The sequence below is a fragment of the Canis lupus genome, chromosome 12 (genome assembly GCF_048164855.1).
Source record: "Canis lupus baileyi chromosome 12, mCanLup2.hap1, whole genome shotgun sequence".
Taxonomy (NCBI): domain Eukaryota; kingdom Metazoa; phylum Chordata; class Mammalia; order Carnivora; family Canidae; genus Canis; species Canis lupus.
Genome location: NC_132849.1, coordinates 42,927,176 through 42,953,909, shown reverse-complemented (window position 1 = coordinate 42,953,909; position 26,734 = coordinate 42,927,176). Strand labels below are relative to the sequence as shown.

Genomic DNA, 26,734 nt, shown 5'->3' with positions numbered 1-26,734 from the left:
GACAAGGGAACAGCCTCTAAGAAAGAAAGGGAAATTTCCCTTTACAGAGCATTCTGGGTTTGGAGCCCATTCCCCACAAGATGTCTACCTGTCACTACCTGTCACATGACACAGATGCTATTACCAGAAGAAAAGCTTAGACCTAATAAATTGCCAAAACTCAGAGTCTTGTTAGTTTAAGGAACTTGCCAATGTACTATAACTTGAAAAAAAAGGAAGGATGCACATATTTATTGCTAAGCTGGGGAAATTGCCATTAAAGCAGTTGGCAGAATGGCTGACATTTTAACAGTCATAGGTCAGATAATTTTCCACATCTATCCAAGAGAAGATTTGACCAAGGACTGACAAAAAAATCAAATTATTCTGTTCACTTGGCTGCATCTAAATGTCTCATTTTCAGCTTACAGGAAAGATTGAAATGGAAGCAATTTTTGATGTTACAATAGAGTGGCCGTAAATTGCTTGAATAGCCGTTGGAACTTTGAATATAAAAACACAGAAAAAGTCATCTGAGGTAGAACTCAGAATGGATTTTTCACTTATATTTTGCTCCTTATATAATTTATAGCTTAAGTTTTATATTAAGACATGCTATAAGTCAGCATTTCCTTAGTTACACAGAAGGAGATTACTTCCAGGTCACAGGGAAAATCCGTGGCAGAACTGAAAACTGAATTCTTGAGTTGTAGTATCCAATGGTTCCAACACTGTTAGAAACAGATGCTAAGTTTTCTTTATTCTCTCAATGGCAAAATAAAGAATGTATAGTCCGCTGGAAAGTTGGAGATCAAAAAGCACTTTCTATGGTTTCCAAGAGCACCAAATTCCTTTCACGGTCTGAAGGTTCTCGTATTATGAAATTTAGTTGTGTAAATTAGCCCATTGCTGATAAACAGAAAATCCTGTTAGTCCTTGGATCAACTTGCCTTTTACTATGAGTTTAGTTGTGTAAATCAGTCTTTTACCAATAAACATAAATTTATATTCGTTCTAGGATCAACATTTTGAGAGGGGATAAAGAAGGGATTGTCAAAGCATTTTTAAAGGAATGTTGGTCTAAAATAGCAGGTAGAATAAAAATATATTGTACAAACTGAAATAGGGCAAAAGAGCTAAAATGTAGTACTTGGACTAAAATAACTAGCAGTTCACATGAGTCCAAGTGCTAAGTACGTAATTATATTTCCCATTACCTTATATGTACAAGACTTCTTTTAATTTTTAAATCCTATATTTTACCCCTTTTTATTGTTTTCAAAAAATATATAGAAGAACCATTGAGTCTAACAATGTGAAAGTTTTGAGAGTGCCATTTTAACTGACAGATTGCCATGGTATACCAGTAGGTAGAAATGGCTATTTATTGATTGTAAATAGTTTGCTTCTCCAAATTGAAAATGAAGATGAATTGAGTTTGATTCATTATTGTCTGTCCAACTAACTCCCTTCTGCCACCCCTTGTAATTCCTTGGCACTTTTGAAAAACCTCTCTCAATATCCCCAGGATTGACTTAACAAAGTTCCATATAGATGTAGTAGACATTTTGGTATTTACTAACGTTATGAGTGATTGTTGTACATCCCATAGGGGTTAGGAAAAGAGAGTTTCTGGGTGACCTCTGATCAGTATTAGTGCTTGTTTGCTCCAGTAACACTGACGTCCTTGGTCTATCTAGGCCTGCTCCTGCATCAGCTCTTTAATGCTTTCTGTTTTCTTTGCCTGGGATGTTTTTCCTCTACATTCTACATGATTTTCTTCCTCACCTCCTTCACATCTCTGCTCAATTGTTACCTTGTCGTATTATTCTATAAAGGAGCAAAGGAGGATCATAATCTGACTAATGTGTCAGAAGGGTTGCTGTGCCTTATGGAGACAGGAGCAAACTTCCAGATGAACAGTGGCTGAAGCTGTCGGGGGTGGTTGCAGTGATCCAGGCTAGAGATAGCCATGGCTAAGATCAGGTGGTTGTACTGTGGTGAGAGATAGACTAAGGATCTAATTTGAAGGTAGAATCGACCAGATTTGTTGCTACTTTGAACTGAGGATGAGCGAGAAAGAGAGGAGTCAAGGATGCTTCTGAGGTTTTTTGCCTGAGGGATTGAAAGAATGGAATTGCCATTTACTAACATGAAGACCAGATAGTAAAGGAAAGAAATCAGGAGTTTGGTTTCATTCATGATAGTTGGATAAATGAAACAAGTTAGGGAAAGGTCTGGGAGGAGAGAGAACATTTGGGAATCATCCGCGTATAAATGGTATCAAAAGTCTTGGGCCTAGATGAAGCCACCTGGGAAGGGTATAGGAAGGAGGGAGATCTTGAGGCTGAGCCATGGTGGGACACTCCAGTGTTCAGAGGCTTGGGAGACTGTAGGGAGGGCTGGTGATGTAAAGTAGAACCAAGAGAGGGATCCTGGAAACCAGGGAAAAATGTTCCAGGAAAGGAATAATAATCAGCTGTGTCAAAATTCTGCTGAGAGAACAAGTAATAAAAAATGAGCACTGAGAAATGCCAGTTGGATTTGGCAGTGGGGAGGTCCTTGGTGACCTTGATGAGTTATTGGGGTTGTCTGGTTCAGGGGGAAAGGGTGACAGGAAGAGTTTCCAGAGAGAATAGTAAAAGAAGAAATACAGAGCAGTGCTTTACAGGAGATTGTAAAGTAGAACAGAGAAATGAGATGGGACCTGAAGAAAGATATGAAGTTATGAAAGACTTTTTATTTTTTATTATTATTATTTTTGGTAAAGACTTTTTAAATGCTGTTGGCATGCTGATGGGTAAAGAGGGAAAAATGATTATACAAGAGAAAAGATGGGACAGTAGTTGGGAATTTATTTTCTTGGATGAGTGTCCTTTCTTTGTAGCACTGTACCAGCACTCAAGGAAGACCTTTCTTTCTTTATTTTTTTAAGATTTTATTTACTTATTCAGAGAGACACAGAGACACACACACACACACACACACACACACAGAGAGAGAGAGAGAGAGAGAGAGAGAGAGAGAGGCAGAGACACAGGCAGAGGGAGAAGCAGGCTCCATACCGGGAGCCCGACATGGGACTCAATCCCGGGTCCCCAGGATCACACCCCGGGCTGAAGACGGCGCTAAACCACTGAGCCACCAGGGCTGCCCTCAAGGAAGACTTTTCTATTCTTCCCACACACCCCAAATTCCCACTGGGCTATATGTCCCTCTTAAAAACTCCCTTTTAATTCTTAGTGCTTTACGTTGTCCCTACACTCACCTTTTTCAGTGTATAAGGAAAGAATCATACCTAAGAGGGGGTGTTGTGGTGGAGTCCTCTAGGAGATTAACAAAACACCAAAATCAATACCTTTCTAGTAATCTTGGACTGTAATAGAATGCAATAATTGTATTAGGTTCTTTCACAAGCTTTTTCCTCCCACCCACCCTGATGAATTGTAGATCCTTAGGTAGCTCTTAACTATTCTTTCAAGTAGCCCACACGTATCGGCGTGCCATACTGAGTATAGCTGCTTAGCTCCCAGAATGCCTCCTATTTCTCACCACTGGCTTTTCTGGTGGCATAGTGGCTTCTGTGGGTCTATCTGGCCTGCCTCAATTTTGAGTCTGTCCATTCAGTTCTCTCTTTTCTGCTTTTTGTGTCATGGGGTTAGGCTTGGGGCAGTGAGAAAGTGCTCTGTCCTTAGAGTTCCATGTAAGTTAAAAGATGTTGTAAGCAGGGCAGCCCTGGTGGCGCAGCGGTTTAGCGCTGCCTGCAGCCCGGGGTGTGATTCTGGGGACCCGGGATCGAGTCCCGCATCAGCCTCCCTCTGCCTGTGTCTCTGCCTCTCTCTCTCTCTGAATAAATAAATCTTTTAAATATGTATATATATATTAAAAAAAAAGATGTTGTAAGCAGAAAACAATGAACCACCACGCAGATGGTAGTTACCACTTTTATCTTTTGAGCTCAAGGTTTATATTTCTCTCGGCATTTTCAAGGTTTTAAGTCACAGTTTAAAAATGACAGCCATTTGCTAGGGTATTTGTAAGAGAGGCGTGGTGATTAATATGGAATCTTCCATAAGAGGTGTGTAGGTATGCTTGTGTGCCTTCATCTGCCGATCTAAGCATTTGTAAATGCTTGATGTGTTTAAGCATGTGTTTTAGGAGTTTGAGGTGCTTGTTTTTTTTTTAAGAGGGAAAGGAAGTAGAGATATTGGGAGCTCTTTAGTATTCACAAAATATAAAAAGGATAGAGATCCGCTCTTCAGAGCAGTTCTGGATCATCCCCAAAGTTCTTTTTTCAAACATGTCATAGCAAAACCCAGTATGTTAAAATCCGAAGCTGACCTGCAGGATTCCAGTGAAAGAGGTTGGAAGACCTGGGATCGCATCAGTTCATCACCTTTCTCTGTGGCCTTTGCAGAGGTTCCCAGAAACCCCTAGGTGTCTGATAGCCCAACTGGAAGCCCCCTTCTCCACAGTATGACAAAGCTTTTTTTTTTTTTTTAATGTGATACCTTAGCCATTTCCATCATTAAAAAAAAAAAAACTTTATGATTTCACATCATCATAAATTGAGAGGAAAACTCTTCTTCTATATGAGTTCTTTTTTTTTTTTTTTTAAGTAGAAGTCATCATTTAAATGTTTTAAGGGGATCCCTGGGTGGCGCAGTGGTTTAGCTCCTGCCTTTGGCCCAGGGCACGATCCTGGAGACCCGGGATCGAATCCCACGTTGGGCTCCAGGTGCATGGAGCCTGCTTCTCCCTCTGCCTATGTCTCTGCCTCTTTCTCTCTCTCTCTCTCTCTCTGTGACTATCATAAATAAATAAAAATTTAAAAAAATGTTTTAAATCTCTAAACCTCTGTATATCTTTATATATGGAGACTAGTTCATAGAATTGCTGAAAAAGATTAGTTGATGGTAATGATGTTAATAGATTTTTCCAGGAGATTAGAATCTTATTTGGGGTACCTACTGATAGACTGCTTTATATGGGTAGATGTTTGACCTTTGTATGTACTTCCAGACACACTATAAGGGATAGTGATATATGTCAGCGCCTGTGGGTTATAAATCTTAATTGTCTGACTGCTTTAGTAAAAAGAAATGAATCAAAGGGAGAGGTCTGTCTATTTGCTTGAATTAAAAAAAAAATCATACATTCATGTATTCTTTCTACACTTAAAAAAACCAAAAAGGTAATGAGACATTATAATTTTATTGCATGTTAAAAATGCAGATTTAAAAAATTCTAATTATGCTTTTAGTAGCTAATAATTTAAGAATTCTTTTTGATCTTCCCCTGCTTTTCCAATCTTCTTTTCTTGCTTAATGTTAGGAACCCCAAATTGAAAATACCTCCAGTTTGAACAGGTTGAACTTGTGGCCTTGGCTATAATTGTCACTTCACAATCAATTTCTTATTTTAATCTTATTACACCTTTTGTCCTACAGACGGGTGAATTTTCAGCACGTTTCCTTTTGAAGTTGCCTGTGGATTTCAGCAATATTCCCACATACCTCCTCAAGGTAAAAATATGTGATCTCAGTATGATAATGTAAAGGAGCTTTTAAAGTAATTATTTAACTCTGAATATTTGTATGATTGGCTTGTCAGCATTTTCAGATAATGCATTTATTAAAGGTATTTATTATATGAAGATTCACTGAATTTGTTATGTAAAAACTAAAATAGTAGTCCTAAAAGTAATTTCAAAGTGAATTTTCCTTATAAGGTAAAATTTGTATAAGTAAATTAAATTTTGGGGAAAGTCACTGTTAGTAATCTTACTGGGAGGAAAGACTCTCATGGAAATTATCTAATAGGCATTCTGTCTTTAGGTAGGATTGCATATTAACTCTGTTGTGCCAAAACGCATCTCATTTTCCTTATTTACGTCAGCAGTTCATCTCAGGCACCTTCATAGCTGGTCTGTCCAGAATTGATTTAGACCAGTATATATGGGATTCTTTAAAATGTGATTCAAGCAAGGTATGGCTGGGAGAGTAGCCACTTTAGGGCAGAGTCTGCAGGTGCTTTGCACAGGAGAAGTAGAGTCAAGTGACTGGGCTATGGTTAGTGTGATGGAAACCACATGGACCAGGGAGCAGGTTCTGAACAGAAAGTCTTAACACAAGACCTGGGTTCATCAGAAATGAGGATTTCGGTTCTGATTTAAGATATGGTTAGCTGCCCTCAACCCCATATTTCTAACCTGGAGTTATATGGCTTTAGTGTAATGTAAGAAAAATGTCTGCCTTCCTAATTTGATGTTGTTCAGAGAGTTAATGGTATTTATTACAACCTAGAGAAAAGATAGAAACCTTGTACAAGTTTTCCTATATATTCCAATATATTTCCTATGTATTGTGGTAGTCACGCTTAATATTAGATATTAATCTTGATAATGATTGGAAGCATGGTCTCGTGGAATATAGACTATAAAAAAAGATTAGGGAACACTTTTTTTTAAACATTCCACTCAAGGTGGGGAAATTGTTTTCTTTTCCCCTAAGTAAAACATAGGATTTTTGTGCCTCATTAAACTTTCATTTTAAGTTTCTAGTTGACTAGTTTTCCACTCCATATCCAAATGATTATGAAGTCCAAATGAGAATGGAAGTCAGCAATTTATCTTAGTTTCTCCACACTCCTGTTGTGGAAAATATACATATGAGATCTGTGATTACCAAGCATAATTAATTTGGTTTAAGCAATTACTATGCTCTATTAGAGTAGCAAGCAGTCTCCTTGGTAACTCTTAGAAGGCAGATTCATTGACCTCCGTATATTCCAGATAAAGCTCTATTTCAGCTTATTAAAGTCAAATTCAGTAGTATATAAGAGTACATTATTTGTATAATCACTTTAATCCATAATTTACAGTTATAGTATCTTTGTTTTGATTTGTTGGGCCTTATCAGTTTAAATGGTTATCTTGCTTATTTGAACCTAACATTGCCTCTTCTTATATTCCTGAGGATCAAAGGAAAAAAATGCTTCTTGGAATATAATCTAATTTTTTTCTCTTCAAAATAAAATTTCCATATTTTCTGTTTTAAGAGTTCTAACTTTATATTATTATGTTCTTACTTTCTTTGCTGGTCAGACAGGAAAAAAGTGAGACCTATTTGGCAAAATGGGAAAGTTTTTCCCCACGCCCCCAAAGTATGATGAAATGACATTTCTACTGCAGATGAAATGCCTACATTGCAGTATTGATATCTTTCTGGACCTTTAGGCCATGCAAAGAGAGCAAAGCAACAAGGACAAAAAAAAAAAAAAAAAGGAAGCAAAGAAAGCGACTCTTATATAACACAAAACATCCGGGAAAAAATACCTGCATCCCAGAAGGCATCCAGAATACCTGTTGAAAGTTTTAAGATCTAAGTTCCTAAAGTTTTATCAAAACCTTAGAACATTTGGCTATACTATTCTTAAAACTAAGTTTGCATCAGGAGCTGATTTACATATTATTAGCATTCCGATACTCCTACTCTGATTATCAGGCTGCTGTCCAATAGTCTCAGTCCCCAAGTAAATTCTTTATGAGGATACTGTTCACCAGCATCAATGTATTTTTACCTTGCCATCCCAAAGAAATGAATGGTGAAGTAGACCTTTTAAATATTGGAATAGCATGAAGTTTGACTGCATACTGATTTGCTAGAGTGAGATTTCATTATGCCACGATGAAGCCATCATCCACTTACAAGCATACCTCTTTTATCTACTAATAGAATTTTTTGATGTTAGAATGAAAAAAGCCATTAAATAGCCAGCGATTTTACTTAATATTATGCTTTAGGTATATATGGTTCTTATGTGGAATAGAATGAATTTATTCTGAAAATGAGTACTGACTTCAGTGTCTAAATTTTATTTTTGGATGAGGTAAGTCAGTAGGTTAGATAAATCATTTACATAAGAACTCAGTAAAAAACAAAACAAAAAAAAAAAAAACCAAAAAACACCTCTGTATTAGGGTTTTTTATCTGTAGATGGTGGAAATCCAGCACAAACTACTATAAATGAAATGGAAGATGTAGTACACATCCTGTACTTCCATAGTCTACATAGCAGGAAATGTATCCCATGTTGAATCATCTACAGATAGGCATGGATCAGTTTCCCCAGGTCTGTCCTACTTGGGCCAGGTCCACGCCCTTGAACTTCTCAACTGATAGGTTTATATTGCGAATCTGTGGTCCCCAGAATAAAGGGGAGATTATTTGAAATGACAAAAGTGTAATATTCACTACAGTTACTAAACCAGAGAAAGAGTGTTTTATACCTGTATGTTTTTTTTTTTTTTTTTTTTTTTTTTTACCTGTATGTTTTTTCTTGAAGAACTGGTCATGAAGCTGAATCATATATCATTAGAAGATGCTGCCCTGATTTTATTCTGGATGTGGTGAAAATTGACTTATGTGTATTCTGTCTTTATTCTCATTCTGAGAATTATTAAACTTGAGTATATGATGGTGGGAAAGCATTTTTTTTCTTCAGGAAAAGCATACTCCATTGTGAGATAACTAAGGAAAATTTCTAGTTGTCTACTAAAATTTTTTATCATCTGAGTCAGAAGTACTCAGAAACTCAAAAAAAAACAAACAAATTCAGAAACTCGGAATATAGTGTTTTGGGAAGAGGAGAAGCTTACTTGTACACATGGTATGTGTGTGAAACTAGCCCCTTAAAATAATAAGTCAGTTTATTTAGAATATAGTCAAGTTAAATTTTTATAGTTAGGGACCCCTCTCAGTCGATGATACAGAAATGTCTAGGAAAATTGCAGTATCTCACTGCAGTAGAGGGCTAAATAGTAACCATTTCCTGCTGATAATGGATGTGACAAACATAACCTTTAAAGAATATCAGTGCTAACTTTTCTTTGTTTGATAAGACCATAATTGTTTATATAGTTGTCTTAGTCCATTCAGGCTCCTCTAGCAAAAACACCATAGACTAAGTGGCTTAAGCAATGTACATTTATTTCCCACAGTTCTGGAACCTGGGAAGTCTAAGATCAAGTCAGCAGAAGATCCATTGTCTGGTGAGGGCCTGCATCTAGGCTTGTAGATAGCCATCTTCTCCCTGTATCCTCACATGGCCAAGAGAGAGCTTCTCTCTCCAGGCTCTTCTTGTAAGGCTGCTAGTCCAATTCTGAGGGCTCCAGTCAAAGGCCCTTCCTCCAAATACTTTCACATTGGGGATTAAGCATCAATAAATACATTTAGGGAGGGACACGAAAGATTCATTTTATAGCAGTAGTCTAAGTAGTTGCTGGAACTTCTCTACACCAGGTACCATGGAGCCCTAGCCCAGCCCAGAGGTAGGACTGTAACCAATTTACTATGACTGAAGTGCTTCGACTTCTAATTTCTACAGGAATCTTCTTGGCATCATTTAACTTCCCTCAGTCTGAAGGACTGCTTGCTGCAGTCTAGTCCCACTATGGTATATGAATCATGATACAGTATAGATATGCAGTGAAGGTGACAGAGCTGAAGTTGGCCATCTATGTCAGGAGGTAAGGTTCCCAGCCTTCTCATCCTTTAGAAGCCACTGTGGCTATGCTGATGAGTCAGAGCACACTAAGTGCAGGGTTGTGGAACACAGGTTCCTGTGTCTAGCAGAGGCAGAAAGTAGCAATTATGATTGGGTTATCAAGGACAGGCAGAGAGTCTCAGGGAGATCTCCAGATTGGAATCATACATGGCTTAAGAAGGTCATTAACATGGAGGAGAACATCTAAGACTACATGCGTGCTGAGGTTATCCTGTAGGAGCTGCCTCCTCAGCCTGACTGTGACTGGTGGGTTCACCAGCTTACTCAGTCCCCTTTCTAATCACATGTATGTTCGAAACTGCAGGTGCTCACAAGACCAGGCAGGTACCGAGAAGGAGTGAATCTGGCTTGATAAAATACAGGAGGAAGTGGTGAGAGCTCCAGGGAGCCAGCCAGTGTGTGCTTCATGTGGAGCAGCAGCTACTGTGCAGCCTCACAGTTGTTCCCATGTGAAAATATGGGCCTCATGTTGCCAGATATGCAGATGTTATAAAAAAGAGCCTGGAATCTCAGTTTTTGTTTGTTTGTTTGTTTCTAGTATGAGAAAATGGCTGCTTTGTAAGTGATGGCAATGGATAAATATTTTTTTAAAACACTGATGGCCAAACAGAATGCCTCTGTGTGTTGGCCATGGGAGTTCTGAAGAATATCTCAGGTAGATAAGATATAACTCCCCAGGGCACAGGGCAGTCATTGATTGCTAGACTATGAGAACAGTAGATGGACAAAATGTACAGTAGTACATTTTGCCTTCAGATGTACAGACGCTGATTCTGAACTCAGGAACCACTCTGTATTTGTCTGTGTTCTCCAGAGAAGCAGAAAAAATAGATTATATGTAAGAGGAGACTTACTACAAAATTGGTTCACAAGGTTGTGGAGGCTGAGAAGTCCAGTATGTTTCCTCTGCAGGCTAGAGAACCAGGATAAGCCCAAGAACCAGGGGAGGAGAGGAGGCACTGATATAAGGCATGAAGTGTGAAGGCAAGAGAACCAGGCGTTCTGCTGTTCCAGGGCAGAGAAAATGGACTTTCTAGCTCAAGGCAGGAGAAGGAAAATGAGAGGAGGCAAGCGGGAGGAAGGAGGAGGAGGAGAGAGAGAAAAAAAGAGGGAGAATTCATCTTACCTTTTGTTCTGTTTGGGCTCTCAAGGAGTGGGTGATGCCCACCCCCATTGATGAGGGTGGATTTTCTTTACTGTCTCCTGATTCACATACTAATCTCTTCCTGAAATACCCTCAGAGAAACAACCAGGGATCATGTTTTACCAGCTATCTGGGCATTGCTTAGTTCTGATAAGTTGAAACAATGTTAACCATCACATACACATTCTGTTCATAAGGCTGGTGAATTCATGACTGGAGCCACTAACTGAAAGATAACTTAAAGTATATTTTCATAGAGCAGTTTAGGCCTAGATTTTTGGGTATTCTAGGACATAGAAAGTATATTTTACAATTATCTCAGGAGGTACGTATTGTGTTTTCTTTTGGGATGTATGATACTCCAGAATTCTATTACATATTTATTGGATACTTTTCTACCCCGATTGCTATCATGTTAAAGGATAGAGATCCATATGAAGTGGCTTGGTTCCCTGAGATTATTTTAGGAGTCTATGGAACCAAAGTAAATCTGGAGAGATTGCATCTGTTCTGCATGGTCTTGTCTGGGGGGAACTTGTAACAGTGTGCAACAAGTGCCAGGGGCCCTTGGGTTCCATTAAACTCTGGACGATGCCAGTTAATTTTAATCAGTGGTTCTCATGTTGGGCTACCCTGATACTGGCCCTACATCAGGTCAATGAAACTGGAATCTTTGTCAGTAAAGCTCAAATATTCTTATATTTTAAAAGTTCTCCAGGTAATTCTAGTGTGCACCCAGGGTTAAGAACTTCTGCTCTAAGCAGAAGCTGTGGCTTTCTACTTTGGCTCAGTAAACTCAAATGTAAATGGATTTATTGGCACAATGATGGCATGACTGCCACCCTGTCTAACACCTCCAGCCTCATTTATTAATGGACTGGCAGTGCTAAGCTTAGAAGGGTGAGAGTGAGGAAAGGGGACTAATTGGTATTGAATACATACTGTTTGTAGGAACTGGACTAGGTGCTTTATGCATGTTATCTCCTTTAATATTCTCAACAACTCTGCAGGGTAGTTTTTCCCCTGCATGTTTTTAAATAGATAAGGACTGCAGGCACCATTATGTAAGTGATCCAGGTAGCAATTTGTGGAACTAGGATTTGGATGCAGATTCCTTGGCTCTAAAGCCAGGGGTCTTTCCAACATACCACACTGTAGCAAGAAATACTCTGTATAGCTAGATTATTTTAACTTGAGTCATCAGAATGGTAAACTAGGACTCTTTAGATCTGTCTGAAGTAGAAAGAATAAAGATTGAGGAAGGATGCTAAAGTGAGAGCTGCAGTGGTCTGTGTTTACAGACTTACTTTGTAAAGATTTACAAAGATCTTTAAAAAAGTAAATCTGTCTGAAGTGTTTTTTCAGAGGCAAGGTGTTGATGTGCTCTGTGAAGCCCTGAAATGGGTAGGACAAAGGAGGAGGGTGATGTGGATGTCACTGAGTCAGATGAAAGTGGGGGATGCAGTGCACAGGGACTCCGGGGACAGCAGAGAGAAAAGAGAAGGTAGTCCTAAAGGAGTAAGGTGGAAACAGTGGTACAGAGACGAAGGTGATGTGGGGGAGCCGGAGGCAGCCTCTTGTGGTATGTAATTCTGAGTTAAGACGGCTGGAAATGTGAAGGGATACTGAAGCTCCCTGCCACTGTAGGAGAGTTTAATTGTGTTAATACATGAGTCATTTTGTTTTAACTGGAGTAAGGAGGTCAGGCAGACTTGGAAATGGGGATGACGCTGGAGCAGGTAGAGGCTGAGAAATTAGTGAGGAGGCAGAGATGGGATCCAAGCCCTTCTTCTCTTTCCTTGACTTGTGTTGTAGAGTGATGTTAAGGGGGATCTTAGTGTGACCCACTGGGGTGGCAGAAGGAGAACCTTGAACAGAGGTAGCTCCGGAGCCCCTCCTCTGCCCCAGCATCCTTAGCTGCTTACAGCTGCAACACAGTGTACAGAACGGGCTTGGCTTCATCCCCCTATTGATCTATCTGTCTGCCTATGAATGTATCCTTCCATCATCCATCCATCCATCCATCTATATTCTAACCCTGACCCTGACCCTGACCATATTGGCTTGACTTGGTTCTTCAGTGCAGTACTACTGTGCAGAATCCTGAAGAATTGATTTTGATTTAAAGTGATAGATTCAAATCCTTGAATCTGTCAAGGATTAGACAAGCAAAAAAAAAAAAAAAGAAAAAAGATAATTGTAGGCCTTTAAAAATGTACAGATTATTATAGATTGGAATGGTTAGAGAAACCTTTGTGACCAAATTTAGGCATAAACTAGACTTCCTAAAGAGGCATAGCTTTTAAAGGCAGGAAAGGGAAGAGGGACAGTTAAGTTGGGGCTGATCAGTTCACTCATGGTGGGACTGTGGGCATACTTGATTTAAGGTACAGGGAATAATCTAGACTGGTAGAGAAGTTTCTTGCAGAGAATAATGAGAGAAAAAGCTGAAAAGATGAGTTGGAAAGATCTTGAGTGCTTGAAGAATTACTTCAAACTTCATTAAACAGGTAGTCTTAATCTCTTTACACCTGGATTTTCATGGTAATAGCTTCCTAGTTTTTTTCCTTGGCTCCAAGCCCTCCCTTGTCCAATTTCTCTGCAGTGTTACTGCTAGAGTAGTCTCCTTTAATCTTCTCTTGAAACAAATGATGGTTTCTTCTTGGATCCTGCTTTCAGAGCCTACCCATCCATGCAACGCTGTTTTATACTCTTCCCCAGCCTGTGCTGTTATTAATCTGAAATTGGCAGCTCTCCTCATTCTCCTCCCACTACTGTGAGGATTACCATGCTATCACTCACAGCCCCTATTCTCTATTTATTTATTTTAAAGATTTTATTTATTTATTCATGAGAGACAGAGAAGGATAGAGAGAAAGAGAGAGGCAGAGACATAGGCAGAGGGAGAAGCAGGCTCCCTATGGGAGCCCAATGTGGGACTCGATCCCAGAACCCCAGGATCACTACCTGAGCAGAAGGCAGATGCTCAACCGCTGAGCCACCCAGGTGTCCCTGAAACCTCTACTCTTTAATCTTTCCCCAGATTAATTAGATTATTACATTAATTAATTAATAGGTTAATATTTTCAGAGAATTTACTTAATTGTCGTAAGAATATAGGGAAGCCCAAAGAAGTTCCATTTACTTGCCCAAGACCGTTAAATGTTTATTTGGAGCTAATGACAGACTATCTAGTCTTAATTTTTGTCAGCTGGAACCAGAGAGGAGCTAAGTGATTTAAGTGGAGAAGAAGGCGAGCATGTGGGCAGCCCAGGTGGCTCAGCGGTTTAGTGCCGCCTTCAGCCCAGGGCGTGATCCTGGAGACCTGGGATCGAGTCCCATGTCAGGTTCCCTGCATGGAGCCTGCTTCTCCCTCTGCCTGTGTCTCTGCCTCTCTCTCTCAAATAAATAAAATCTTAAAAAAAAAAAAAAAATAGGGTGGGGGGGGATCATGAAACCCAAATGAGGAAGTGTAACATACAACTAAGGGAAAGCCAAGACCTGAACTTGGAGGACCTGATGGAAGAAAGTTGTCATCTAGGTGGAAGTACTGCAGGAGCCCAGAGTTGTGTAAGCCAAAGATTTTAAAATGTTAATGAAGAAGACAATGCCCAAATGCCATTGAATGAACAGGCCCAAGGAGGAGGATTTGGCTGGAGTCACAGGGATGGTGAGAATAGGAAAGATTTCAGTGTTAATGTCTGAGAGAGACCAGATTGTTGGTGTTCATGAGAACATAGATGAGGAGATATACTCAGTAGGTATTAGACAAAATGAGTCGTGGAAATGGGATGGAAACTTGAAAAACTGAAATGACTAAGTAAATTGTGAAAAAGCACAACTGAAATGATAGCATACTGGCTAAAAGAGTCATAGAGAAGGCTTTTCAAGAAGTTGCTTTATTTATTTATTTTTTAAAAGATTTTATTTATTTATTCATGAGAGACGCAGAGAGAGGCAGAGACACAGCCAGAGGGAGAAGTAGGCTTCCTGCAGGGAGCCTGGTGTGGGACTTGATCCCCGGTTTCCAGGATCATGCCCTGAGCTGAAGGCAGACACTCAATCACTGAGCCACCAAGGTGTCCCAAGAAATAGCTTTAATTCATGACAGACTTGAATATGATAATCTTACTGGTGTTCTCTCTGAAAAATTTAGAGGGAATGTTGCTGGGGAAACCTGTTTCAAGTGGTGCTTTGGTCCTTTCATATGGTCAGGGAAAATAGGTAACGGTGTGAGTGTTGGAAAATGTGTGTGTGTGACAGTCACATTTTATGACTTGTCATCAAAGATTGAGTTTTCATAAGTTCACAGTTTTGAAATTTCTCATTCTTCTCACCTTCTTTTAGGACCAGGGGGAAGATTTTGCATTCTGTGCACTCAAGAAAAGAGAATTAGGCTGATTAATTTCCCTGGGTGGTTTTTTTTTTTTTTTTTGATAAATTCTTACATTGTCCTTTATTATTTGGAATTGTTTGAAAGTCCATTTAGTTTTACATATTGCTAGGAAGGAAACTGATAATCTCCCCAAAATATTCTCTTTATTTGACATCCAGCCAGCTAGTTAGGGCGATATATATTGATTATAGTCATTTCTCAGCAAGCATAAGATAGCAAACATTAAAAAGTTTTCTGATCCTGATAAATGACTATAAATTCAAAGACTGACCTCACAAAGGTTTTTCTCTAAACCACAGATTAAATGATGGCTCAGAATTTGAGACCTTTTAGTTTAGGGAATTTTTTGGCTCCAATAAAATCACGCTTTTAGAAATAAAGATTACTTTAACTCATTTGTGTGAAATCTGGTTTTAAAGGAAAACAGTTTGTCTGCTGCTTGAAAGACCATAAAGAATTCACAGGGAACCCTCATCTTATCTCAAAGGAAATAGTTTCTGTCTAGTCAAATAGGAGCAGACATACTTTTATAAAAGTGGGAGTGTGTACCTGGAAGAAAGTACTGTAAAAGTAGGGTGCTGTTTATTCTTGTAATAAGGCTGATTTATCAGTGCTAAGTTGGAGCCAAATTTAGCATTTGAGACCTAACTGCCAAGAAAGTAGTGAGATGGTCTGAAAACTTACTGTGCAGGGAACTTCCTTTTCTTCCTTCATGGAGTAGGAGACCCCTGGCTGCTTTTAGTTCATTGCCCTTGTTCCACCCCCCTCTTCTAGAGACAGAAGCAGGGCTCAGAGAAAAATACACTGTAAATCAGGGGCCCCCAAACGTCTTCTCTAAAGGGCAAGATAGTAAAATTTTAGGCTTGCAGGCCATATGGTCTCTTTCACAACTACTCAGTTCTGCTGTCACAGCATGAAAGCAGCTACAGACAATATGTGAATGAATGAGTGTGGCTGGGTTCCAATAAAACTTTATTTTCAAAACCAGGCCCGGGGCTGGATTTGGCCTGTTGGCAGTTGTTTGCCAATCCCTTCTCTAGACTCTGGAGGGGAATATTTTCTTCACAAAGCACTGGGAACAGCATGGAAAGATAAGTAAAGGGATTTGGTTCAATGAGGATGAGTGGTTTTTAATACCATGGTCTCTTAGTTTATATTTTACAAGTATCTTCAATGTGGTTGAAGGCTCCCTCTCTCTTTTCTTTCCTCGTTTCCTTTCCTTCCTTGTTTCCTTCCTTCCTTTATTCCATCTGCTTTTATTTTTAAGTAACCTGTTAGTAACATATAATTTACTAACTTCTCTTCCAAGTCTTAATCTCCCTGCTAAAATATGGTCAGGCTCTGCACACCCACCAAATTGTTGGATACACTAATGAGATGATGAATATGATGGTATTTAATGTATGTCTGAGCTTGGAGTAGATGCACAATAGAAATGGTTTTGATTTTATTGAGTCATTGAATTATATTTCAAAGTATTGAATGTATTGTGGACTAGAAAGAGAGTAGGTATTCCACTGAGAGGAAGATAAATTATATTTGTTGCTTCTCTCTTCCCCTCTCCTGATTTTCCTCATCTAGAATTCAAAATCCAGGTTTACTCTTGCTCCAGATTTCTAGATAAGATTTATGGTAGTTCTGACAATAGTATATTTTCCTACTAAAAATGAGCAGTCACAGCTGGCTCTGTGAACTTCCTTTCTTTGGGTGTTCTTTTATAGTTTTATTTGGCCTTTATTTTTTATGGTGTGTTTGTGTTTTTGTTTTCTAAATTAGAATTTTAGAATATAGATGTATGTCAAATGATCATCAGTTGACCTGCTTTGCTACCCTATCACCATATGTGGTGATAATCCTTCAAGTATAGTCTGTTCTGCTACAGAGCATGCCTTAGTACCATGAATCAGTTCATACATGGTTGGTAGTGGAAGCATGTCAGTATAATACAAAAGTTACCACAGTTGATTTTTCCTCTCACGTTAATATTTTGACTACTAAATAACAGCAGCTGAATCCAAAGGACGGCAGTACAGATGAACACAGCAAGCTGTGGGGGGATGTGATGTTGCACACAATGTCCATTCACTCCATATCCTTCTACTTGACTCAATTTTGCCTTATACCTTGTACTTAAGTATTTATCGCATGGTTTCCCCTGTTCTTTGTGAAAAGAAACAAACTCAAGGCAGTGAGCCAGAGCTCTCCCTCTCTGATGTCATTACAACTTGCTTCTCCACAGGTTGAGATAATGTCCCCCAACTCTTTCCTATAACTAAGCAGTCCAACCTTTCCTTGTAGTCCCTTTCATTGTTATCTTTGCATTTTCAGGAGTCTTATATTTACTGTAATAATTGTTTATTAGGAATATGGCTTGGTGTTTTAAGGATTTTAATATTTTTAACTGGAGTTACTTTGTGGTTACAAAGTTATATAGGCAACTGTAAGGTAAGCCTTACCATATTTTTCTCATCAACCTCTTATTCTTAATATATAGTTTACTAGAATGCAGATTTTTTTTAAATGAATGAATATATAATGTTGTAATAGAAAACACCTATAGGGGATCCCTGGGTGGCTCAGCGGTTTAGCACCTGCCTTTGGCCCAGGGCGCGATCCTGGAGTCCCGGGATCGAGTCCCACATCGGGCTCCCGGCATGGAGCCTGCTTCTCCCTCTTCCTGTGTCTCTGCCTCTCTCTCTCTCTCTATGTCTATCATAAATAAATAAATCTTTAAAAAAAAAAAAGAAAAAAGAAAACACTTGTATTTTCAACCTGAGATTCTCTTCTCTTATAGGCTAGGCATTCTTAATCCTTTATACTTTCAATATATATATATATATTATAAGTTTTAAATTCTTCTCTATCCTCATGCTTCTCTTTAGGAAGTGTGCCAGATTGCTAGCATCTCTCTTAAATTGTGGTGCCTAGAAAGAAAAAAGCACAAAACATGAGATAGAATTGATCAGGTCAGTGTTCCATTAGAACTCTTCACCGTTAGTTAGTATTTATTGTGTTGGTAAAAAACCCAGACCTCCTTGTTTTTGTTTTTTTTTAAAAGATTTTATTTATTTATTCATGAGAAACACAGAAAGAGAGAGGCAGAGACCTAGGCAGAGGGAGAAGCAGGCTCCATGCAGGATGCCCAATGTGGGACCCGATCCTGGAACCCCAGAATCACATCCTGAGCTGAAGGCAGAGGTCCAACCGCTGAGCCACCTAGGCATCCCCCTCCTTGTTTTATTAATCTTGTTTTATGCAGTTGGTTTTTAAGACAACATAATTATATCATGTTGTCTTTTTGAATTTGCTTGTGTATGGGGGAGGTATTACTACCTTTAACCACAAAGGGAGGTATAGATTTGAACCAGGTGGCACAGGGATCAGAGGATGTGATTATTATAGGTGACCATTTTTAAATCTGGAGTTGCTTTTCTCTGTGGTGTTTTTTTTTCTCTATCCACATCATGAAGGCACCCCTTGGTACTGAAGGAGATCAGTTTCTCACTGTCATCTGTTCTCGTGAATCCATTTTCATCAATCAGCAACCTTATACTTTAAAATAAAAGTAAAATATGGTAGGGGCATAAGATGACTTCATAGACAACAGTAATGCAATTCATAATTATTCAAGTAGTACAAGGGAAATACAGGGTTCTTTTAGTGGGTTGATGAGAGATTACATCTGGTTGGGAGAGAAGTGACGTTTGGGATGGGCCCTGAAAGATTGTTAGTATTGATAGAAGCTAGAGACAAAGAAGGAGCATGATTTCGGCTCACAACCATAGCACATTTGGAGGACAACAGAGCAGTCCGGTTTCTCTAAATCGTAGAACATGTGTCCAAAGTAGGGGAAGATAAGTAAGGAAAGGCATTTTAAAGATACAGTGATACAGATAGAGCCTTAAATATTCAGCTAAGGAGTTTAATTGGTTGTTTTTAGTAGTACTGTGATAGGGATTGTCTTTAGGAAGAGAAATCTGCCAGTAAACAATGTATAACATCATTGGGAAAGGGCCTGATAGGGTTCGGAGGATTTGAATGGAGTACTAAAGCTCCAGGTGAGCCACTTTTCAGACTTGCTGAGGTTTTGAGATGTGTAGTTGAAGTGCTTGCTCACCTAGCTCAGCGATCAACCTGGAAAAATGAGGGAGAGGAAGGAGTTCAGTTGGAACCTTCCAGGCAGTGCTACCCAAAGTTTATCTCTTTTGGTTAATGATAAGTACAGAATTGAGAGTCTTTAGAAACATTTAAAGCAGTTTGATGGAATAATCATATGTCTGTTGTCTTGTAATGATAAAAATATTGGGTTTGCATTTTGATGTTTTAAATTTTTTCTTTTTCTAATAACTCATTTTTAATGTTTTGTATGAAGCCATCAATCTGTGAAGGATTAGGAAAAACAAAACAAAACAAATGATAACTGCTCTTTCATTGTAGGTAGTTTGAGAAGCCTTGCTCTAGCCCACACTGTCTTCTGCAGCTCCTGGCTGCTGTTGCCTCTCCTATCCTGAGTCACAGCAGTCTTTTAAATATCTTGGGGTTTTTCAGGTTTATTCTTTCTGCGGAGCTGGGTTTTGTATTCACTGTTACCCAGTGTTGTTCTCCCCTTTTTCTCATTATAAATGTATTCCCAGGATTTGGAGGAGGAGAAGGAACCAGCAGCCCTTGATTAGAATGATGTTTAACATAGAACTGGGAGAGAGGGATTTTTTTTTCTCGTGTAAAATATTTTAAACAGATTTTAACAGCATACTTATATTTTGATGTTTCATGATAAAGTAAGGTCACGATGGTTCCTATCCTCTTTCTCCCATTTTTTGAAGACCCATTTTCTTTCTTGAATCCATTGACTGTGGCTTTGTTTTTACATTCTGCCCATATTGTTGGAAGAGTGACACCCAGAAATAAGGTTGGTGTCATTCTCTGTTCCAAAATCGCTTATAAAAGGTTTTGGCTCTCTTGAAGCAGGATGAGATGATGATTTAGGTTTTTCAAGTTTTGTGCTAACTCTAAAAGTAGTCTACAGTGACCCAGATGTCTGTTCAATATGTGGATTGACATCTTAACATAAAATCCTGGAATACTGATGATGATGGTATTCTTAATCTCTATTCTATAGACCAGGGCTTCAGAGGGTGTGGTCTTGGAACTCTCATATCTCTAAGATCCTTTCAGAAGGTCCATAAAGTAAAAACTGTTTTCAAAATTAAGATTTTTTTACTTCATGAATGAATAGTGGAGTTTTCCAGAGGTACATGTTATGTTAGTATGTCATCATTACTCTGATGGCCAATGGCATATTTGCTTGTGTGTCCTCACATTTTAGAAATTTCTCAGTTTTGGGACCCCTGGGTGGCTCAGCGGTTGAGCATCTGACTTTGGCTCAGGGCATGATCCTGGATTCCCGGGATCAAGTCCTACATCAGGCTTCTTGCATAGAGCCTGCTTCTCTCTCTGCCTATGTCTCTGCATCTCTCTCTGTGTCTCTCATGAATAAATAAAATCTTTAAAAAAATATCTTTAAAAAAAGAAATTTCTCAGTTTTATGAAAGTGTGTTCAAGAAGACATGGATAAATGGAATAGTCTTATATCTATCATAGTTAAACTCCAGGCACAGATGACTTCTGATAAGTTTTACCAGTCATTTAAAGAAGAAATAATACCAAATTCTACACATATTCTTTTGGAAAATCGAAAAGGAGGGAATACTTTTCCAGCTGATTCCATGAAGACAGCATTGCCTTACACAAAAACCAGACAATTAGAACAATATTACAGATGACTCCCATGAATATAGATGTAAAATTCAAAAGGAAACCTTACCAAAATACAATATTGTATTAAAAGGATGATACATCATGATGAAGTGGGGTTTATCCCAGGGATGGAAAGTAGACTGAATATTAAAAATCAATATGATTCACCGTATTTTTTTAAAAGATTTTATTTATTTATTCATGAGAGAGAGAGAAAGAGAGGCAGAGACACAAGCAGAGGGAGAAGCAGGCTCCATGCAGGGAGCCTGACGTGGGACTCAATCCCGGGTCTCCAGAATCATACCCTGGGCTGAAGGTGGCACTAAACCGCTAAGCCATCCAGGCTGCCCTGATTCACTGTATTAACAAACTAAAAAGATCACATGATCATCTTAATAGACATAGAGAAAACATTTGACACTTGATGAAAACTCTCAGCAAACTAGAACTGAAAAGGGACTTCTTCAACCTAATGAAATGCATCTGTGAAAATCCTGTGGCTAGTATATTTAATGATGAAAGATCAGATGCTTTCTCCCTAAGGTTAATAGCTAGTTGGTTAATAGATGTTTACTTTCATCCATTTTATTTAATACTGGAGATTCTGGACAGTGCAATAAGCCAAGAAAAAGGAATAAAAGGCAGAGTAGAAAGGAAGAAACAAAACTGTTTTTATTCACAAGTGGTATGATTATTTATATAGAAAAGCCCAAGGAATCTACAGAAAAGCTGTAGTGAATAATAAATGAATTAAAAAAAAGGTATTTATTTATTTATTCTAGAGAGCGTGTGCGTGAGAGAGCACAAGAAGTGGGAGGGAGAGGGAGAAGCAAGCTACCTGCTCAGCAATTCTGGGGGCTGGATCCCAGGGCCCCAGGATCATGACCTGAGCTGAAGACAGATGTTTAATTGATTGAGCCACATAGGCATCCCAATAAGTGAATTTTTTAATGTTGTAGGATGTAAGATCAACATATAAAAAATCAGTTGTGTTTTTATGTACTAACAACAAATAATTTAAAATTGGAATTTTAAAAATATCATTTATAATAGCATCAAAAATAGGAATTACTTAGGGATCAATCAACAAAAGATACAAAAGACCTGTGTGCTAATAAGTCAGTCAGAGAAAGACAAATACCATGTGATTTCACTCATATGTGGAATTTAAGAGACAAAACAGGTGAACATAGGGGTAGGGGAAAACAGAGAGAGGGAAGCAAACCATATGAGACTCTTAACTATAAAGAAAGAACTGAGGGTTGATGGAGGGAGGTGGGTGAGGGATGGGCTAAATGGGTGATGGATATTAAGGAGGGCACTTGTGAGATAACACTGGATGTTATATGTAAGTGATGAATCGCTAAACTGTGTACCTGAAACCAATTTCACCATATATCTTAACTAACTAGAATTTAAATAAAAATTTGAAATAGAAGAGTGCCATCTTAAAAACAAATATATAAAACCTTGCTGAGAGAAACTAAAGAAGACCTAAGCTAATAGATCTGCCATGTTCATATGTTAGAAGGTTCAATATTGTAAGATATCAGTTCTTCCCAAATGGATATATAAATCTGACCCAATCCTAGCAGGTCAAAACCCAGCCAGCATTTTTTTTCAAACAATCTGATTCTAAATTTATTTAGAAATAGGAAGGGCCTAGAATAGCCAAAACAATTTTGAAAAAGAACAAAATTGGAGGACTTCCACTGCTTGATTTCAAGACTTACGCAAAAGTTGCAGTAATTAAGACAGTGTGGTATGGTTTTAAAGAGATAAATAGATCAATGTAACAGTTTAGATCAATGTAACAGAAGTAGAGTATCCAGAAATAACTCACACATGCATAGACAACAATTTTTGACAAATGTGGAAAGACAATTCGGAAGAAAAACAATGATCTTTCTTAAAAATGGTGCTAGCACAATTGAACATCTATACCAAAAAGAAACTTCAATCCATACCATTGAACCATATAAAACTTAACTCCAAACGGATCAACTTAAATATAAAACCTAAAACTAGAAAATATCTAGAAAAAAAAACTGCAATAAAGCTGCTTTTTAAAAATCTCTGTTTTAAGTTCTGATATACTAAATGTCAAAATAGATAACCCACATAAACAAGAGATTTTTGGAGTTTTCAATACTTGTGCAAAGAAGGTCCTGAGACCAAAATATTTGAGGACTGCTGCTATAGGCTTCATAGCCTGTTGTATTTCCTAGTGGATTTGTAGTGTAATATAAACATGCTTCATGGACCTTCTGCATTATCAGTCATGGTAATTGTGCTAAAAAAGTATTATCAGCTCCTACTAATGTAAAGTAAACCTGAGATCATTAAAATTGCTCTTTAAAATCAATTCTACTTGTAAGCTGCCAACTTCTAGGTTTTAGCAAAAGTATGGTCTGTGTAGGTACATTTGATGAATACTCAAATGTAGAAATTTAGAGTGCTTATCCCCTTTTGTATATCTGCCATTTTCTGTTATGACTCAGAGCCACTTATCTATTCAGGGTATGTGGTTTAGTGTTACAGCTAGCATTTAGAGAGGGATTTTGGTCAGAATCTTGCCACTGATAGGGTAGTGCTACATAAATTTATATTTAATCCTCACTGCTGCCATACAAGGGGGTATAGTGGATATCTGGTATCTGTTGTTGTCTGCCTGGCATCTCTCTTCCCCTTTTTCTTGTAATACTATTCCACATTCATCTTCTTTTCCCTGTGCCATCCATGTGATTCCACTAGGGCTGTACATTACAGTTCCTCTTCTGCCTGCAAGGGATTAGTCTAAGAGCTGGGTATATCATCCAATCTGGCCCAATCAGAGTCTTCCAAAACATTTGAAAATTGAAGTAGGAAGAGAAAAACTTTCTGTGTTGTGATGTTTGTAGGCTGGGATAAATTGAGTCCATAACTGTAGGCAGTCATGTTCCTTACCATGTGGGAAAGCTTCTAGGTCAAGCAGTGCTCAGGAGAAATACAATGTGAGCCACATGTGATTTCTAGTAGTTACATTAAAAGAATTAAGAAGAAACAAGTGAAATTAATTTTAAAAATGTATTTAACTTATATTCAAAACATTTCAATATGTAATCAAAGTTAAAATTATTAATGAGATATTAGATGTGTGTGTGTGTGTGTATATATATATATATATATATATATATATATATATACACACATGTCGTATATGAAGTCACATTTTGGTACTAAGTTTTTGAAACCTGGTGTGTATTTTACTCTGTACCCTCTCAATTTAAACTTTTCCTATCTGAAATGCTCCATAGCCACATTTGGTTAATGGCTGCCATATTGGACAGTGCAGCTCTACACAGTGGGAGTGAGGCAACCCAGCACAGAAAAGGAAGTAAAAATGAGAGGTAGAGACTTAGAGTATTGTCAGTAGTGAGGTTTTGGTTTTAGTCCTTGAAGTTTGAGGAGCTGTCTTGGCTTTAACTCCTACTATCAACTGTCCTTTGGAATCTGAGCTTCTTTCATAGTTTTCTAGTAAATAAGCTTTTTAGCTTAAGTGAGTATGATTTGTGTTTTTGTCATTTATAACTAGGAAGGCATTTTTATCTCCTCTTTTTTTTTTTTCTTAAAGGAGGAAACAAGCTGAGAGAAGTTAAATGGGTTACCCAGGGTTATCTTAACTGTAGACTGCAGGTCATGGGTTTCAGTTCAGGTTTGTCTTATTCAAAAGTACATGTGCTTTCCACCCTCAAGAGATTGCATGGGAGCTAGGTGTAGAGCAGGCCGTTTGCTCTGGGGAAAAGGATGGAACTTTACTCTTACTCATGCAAGCCCAATACAGTTCTCTCTAGTTTTTGATATAATGGAATTATGAAAATACTTCTTTTTTGACAGGAACTTCTTGGTGGAAATGCATGGTAGTCCTGTCAACACATTCTACTTCCACCCCTTTCTAAAAAGTGACTTCAGCAAGTCACTTGTCAGTCAGTGGAACCAACTCCAGTCCTGCATATCTTGTGGACACATCCATGCCGCCCTGTAGATTGGTGGAGTAATCTAACCTTGTTTCATTTAAAATGCATTGTAGCCTGTCCAGAAAACTTTATTGGCACCACTAAACAGTTATGTCATTAAAGAACAGGATTTATAAACTCTGATAAGGCCAACATCTATTTTCTACCCTGAATAAAAATTAAGCAAGTTCTCATAATAAGTTTCGAATGGTTCAGTCTTTTCTAGTTGCTGTAAGTGATGTTGCAAAAAACTGGAAATCAACAAGAGGCTCTTTTCTGTATTTCAGAATCATTCATTTGAATGATTACAATACTCTAATATTGAGTTGACAGTTGATCCATTTTAACAAATTGTCATAAATCCATATGTTGAGAATTAATGTGAATGAGGCTTGAGGTTTTATGCTAGGACACCCAGGCAATCCATAATTGCAGTAAAAAATTTGTACTTGATGGCAGATAGCTCAAAGTTCAAGTTAATTTATTTACCTCATTAGCACACTATCAGATATTTCATTATTAGACAGTGATATAACAGTTCTAGGCAGTTTAACTTACTTGGGCATTGTAACATAAAGCTACCCCAAATTAAAATCTGCAAAGCAAGTGTACTGTCTGGTTTTTGAGTCTGCGGTCTGAACCTACCATCCCCATCACATCTCTCACTCCAACATTGCATCCATACCTCTTTTATACCATGTATTAAGAGAAAAAAAAAGTGATAGTTTCACATTGAGAGTCTTCCCATTCATGGTCTTATTGCACCACGCTTGTTCTCACCTGGAGTTACTAAAGCTTGCAGCCAATTCTTGGTGTCCTAGGAACTCTGTTCATGAGATCCTGCCATGACAAGGGTGCCCTTTCAATACTGGTTCTCCTTTAATCTCCTCTCTATTTTCTAGGGTTAAGTAGTCTGGTTTTTTCCTTTCTTAGATGTAGAGTGTAGGAAGGGAAACTACATCTACACATATACCCAATTTGGAGGGGCTTCTAGGGTAGTTGGCAAAGTTCTGTATCTTGATTCGAGTGGTTCTTTCAAGGATGTCTGTTTTTTAGTAATTCACTCAGCTATAGATATTTTTTGCAAAGTTTTCTGTATATGTATTTTTGAATAAAAAGGTAAAATAATAAAAATAAAAATAATCTATTGACTGTAGAATTTTCTATTTGCTCTGCCTTAGTCTTTTGCTAAGAAACCCAAGGCTGTGGGATCCCTGGGTGGCACAGCGGTTTGGCGCCTGCCTTTGGCCTGGGGGCGCGATCCTGGAGACCCGGGATCGAATCCCACGTCAGGCTCCCGGTGCAGGGAGCCTGCGTCTCCCTCTGCCTGTGTCTCTGCCTCTCTCTCTCTCTCTGTGACTATCGTAGATAAATAAAAATTAAAAAAAAAAAAAAAGAAACCCAAGGCTGTGAGAGTTGTAATATTGTAAGAAAATCTCCTTTCAGAGCCACCCTTAGGAAGGAGTCCATTCATCCATTCAACACTTATTGAATTGTTCCTGTGAGTCAGGTACTTTACTTGATGCTGAGGATATATATATATATATATATATATATATATATATATATATATATAGTGTGTGTGTGTGTGCGTATTTGTATGTGTGTGTATTTATATTCATATCTGATAAACATGATAAATGTGATCTGTGTCCTCACTGTGCTTTTTAATTATGTCAGTGATATCACAAGTTGAAAGTATTTATCCTTTAGTATACCATTTGAGAATATTGTAATGATTTATATTTATATCTGAAGTCATTGACATTCTTCTTGCTAGACATTTATCAGTAGGTAGCACAGAAGTTATCTAATGCTGCATAATAAATTACTGTGAAACCTCTTACTGGCTTAAAACAATAAATATTCATTATGTCATTGTTTCTCTGGGTGAGG

The 26,734-nt window shown here is 38.2% G+C and overlaps 1 protein-coding gene across 9 annotated transcripts in view; it reads left to right on the top strand.

Annotated features, from left to right (window-relative positions):
* The window catches only part of BABAM2 (BRISC and BRCA1 A complex member 2), a 402,709-nt gene that overhangs the window by 139,577 nt on the left and 236,398 nt on the right, over nt 1-26,734 (top strand). For 8 of the 9 annotated variants that reach the window (XM_072771368.1, XM_072771367.1, XM_072771365.1 and 5 more), the window contains exon 6: nt 5,430-5,504. The exons of the other annotated variant lie outside the window; for it this stretch is intronic. In XM_072771368.1, the coding sequence (XP_072627469.1) occupies nt 5,430-5,504 (75 nt within the window). The remainder of the gene's footprint in view (nt 1-5,429; nt 5,505-26,734) is intronic. 9 annotated transcript variants of the gene reach the window in all.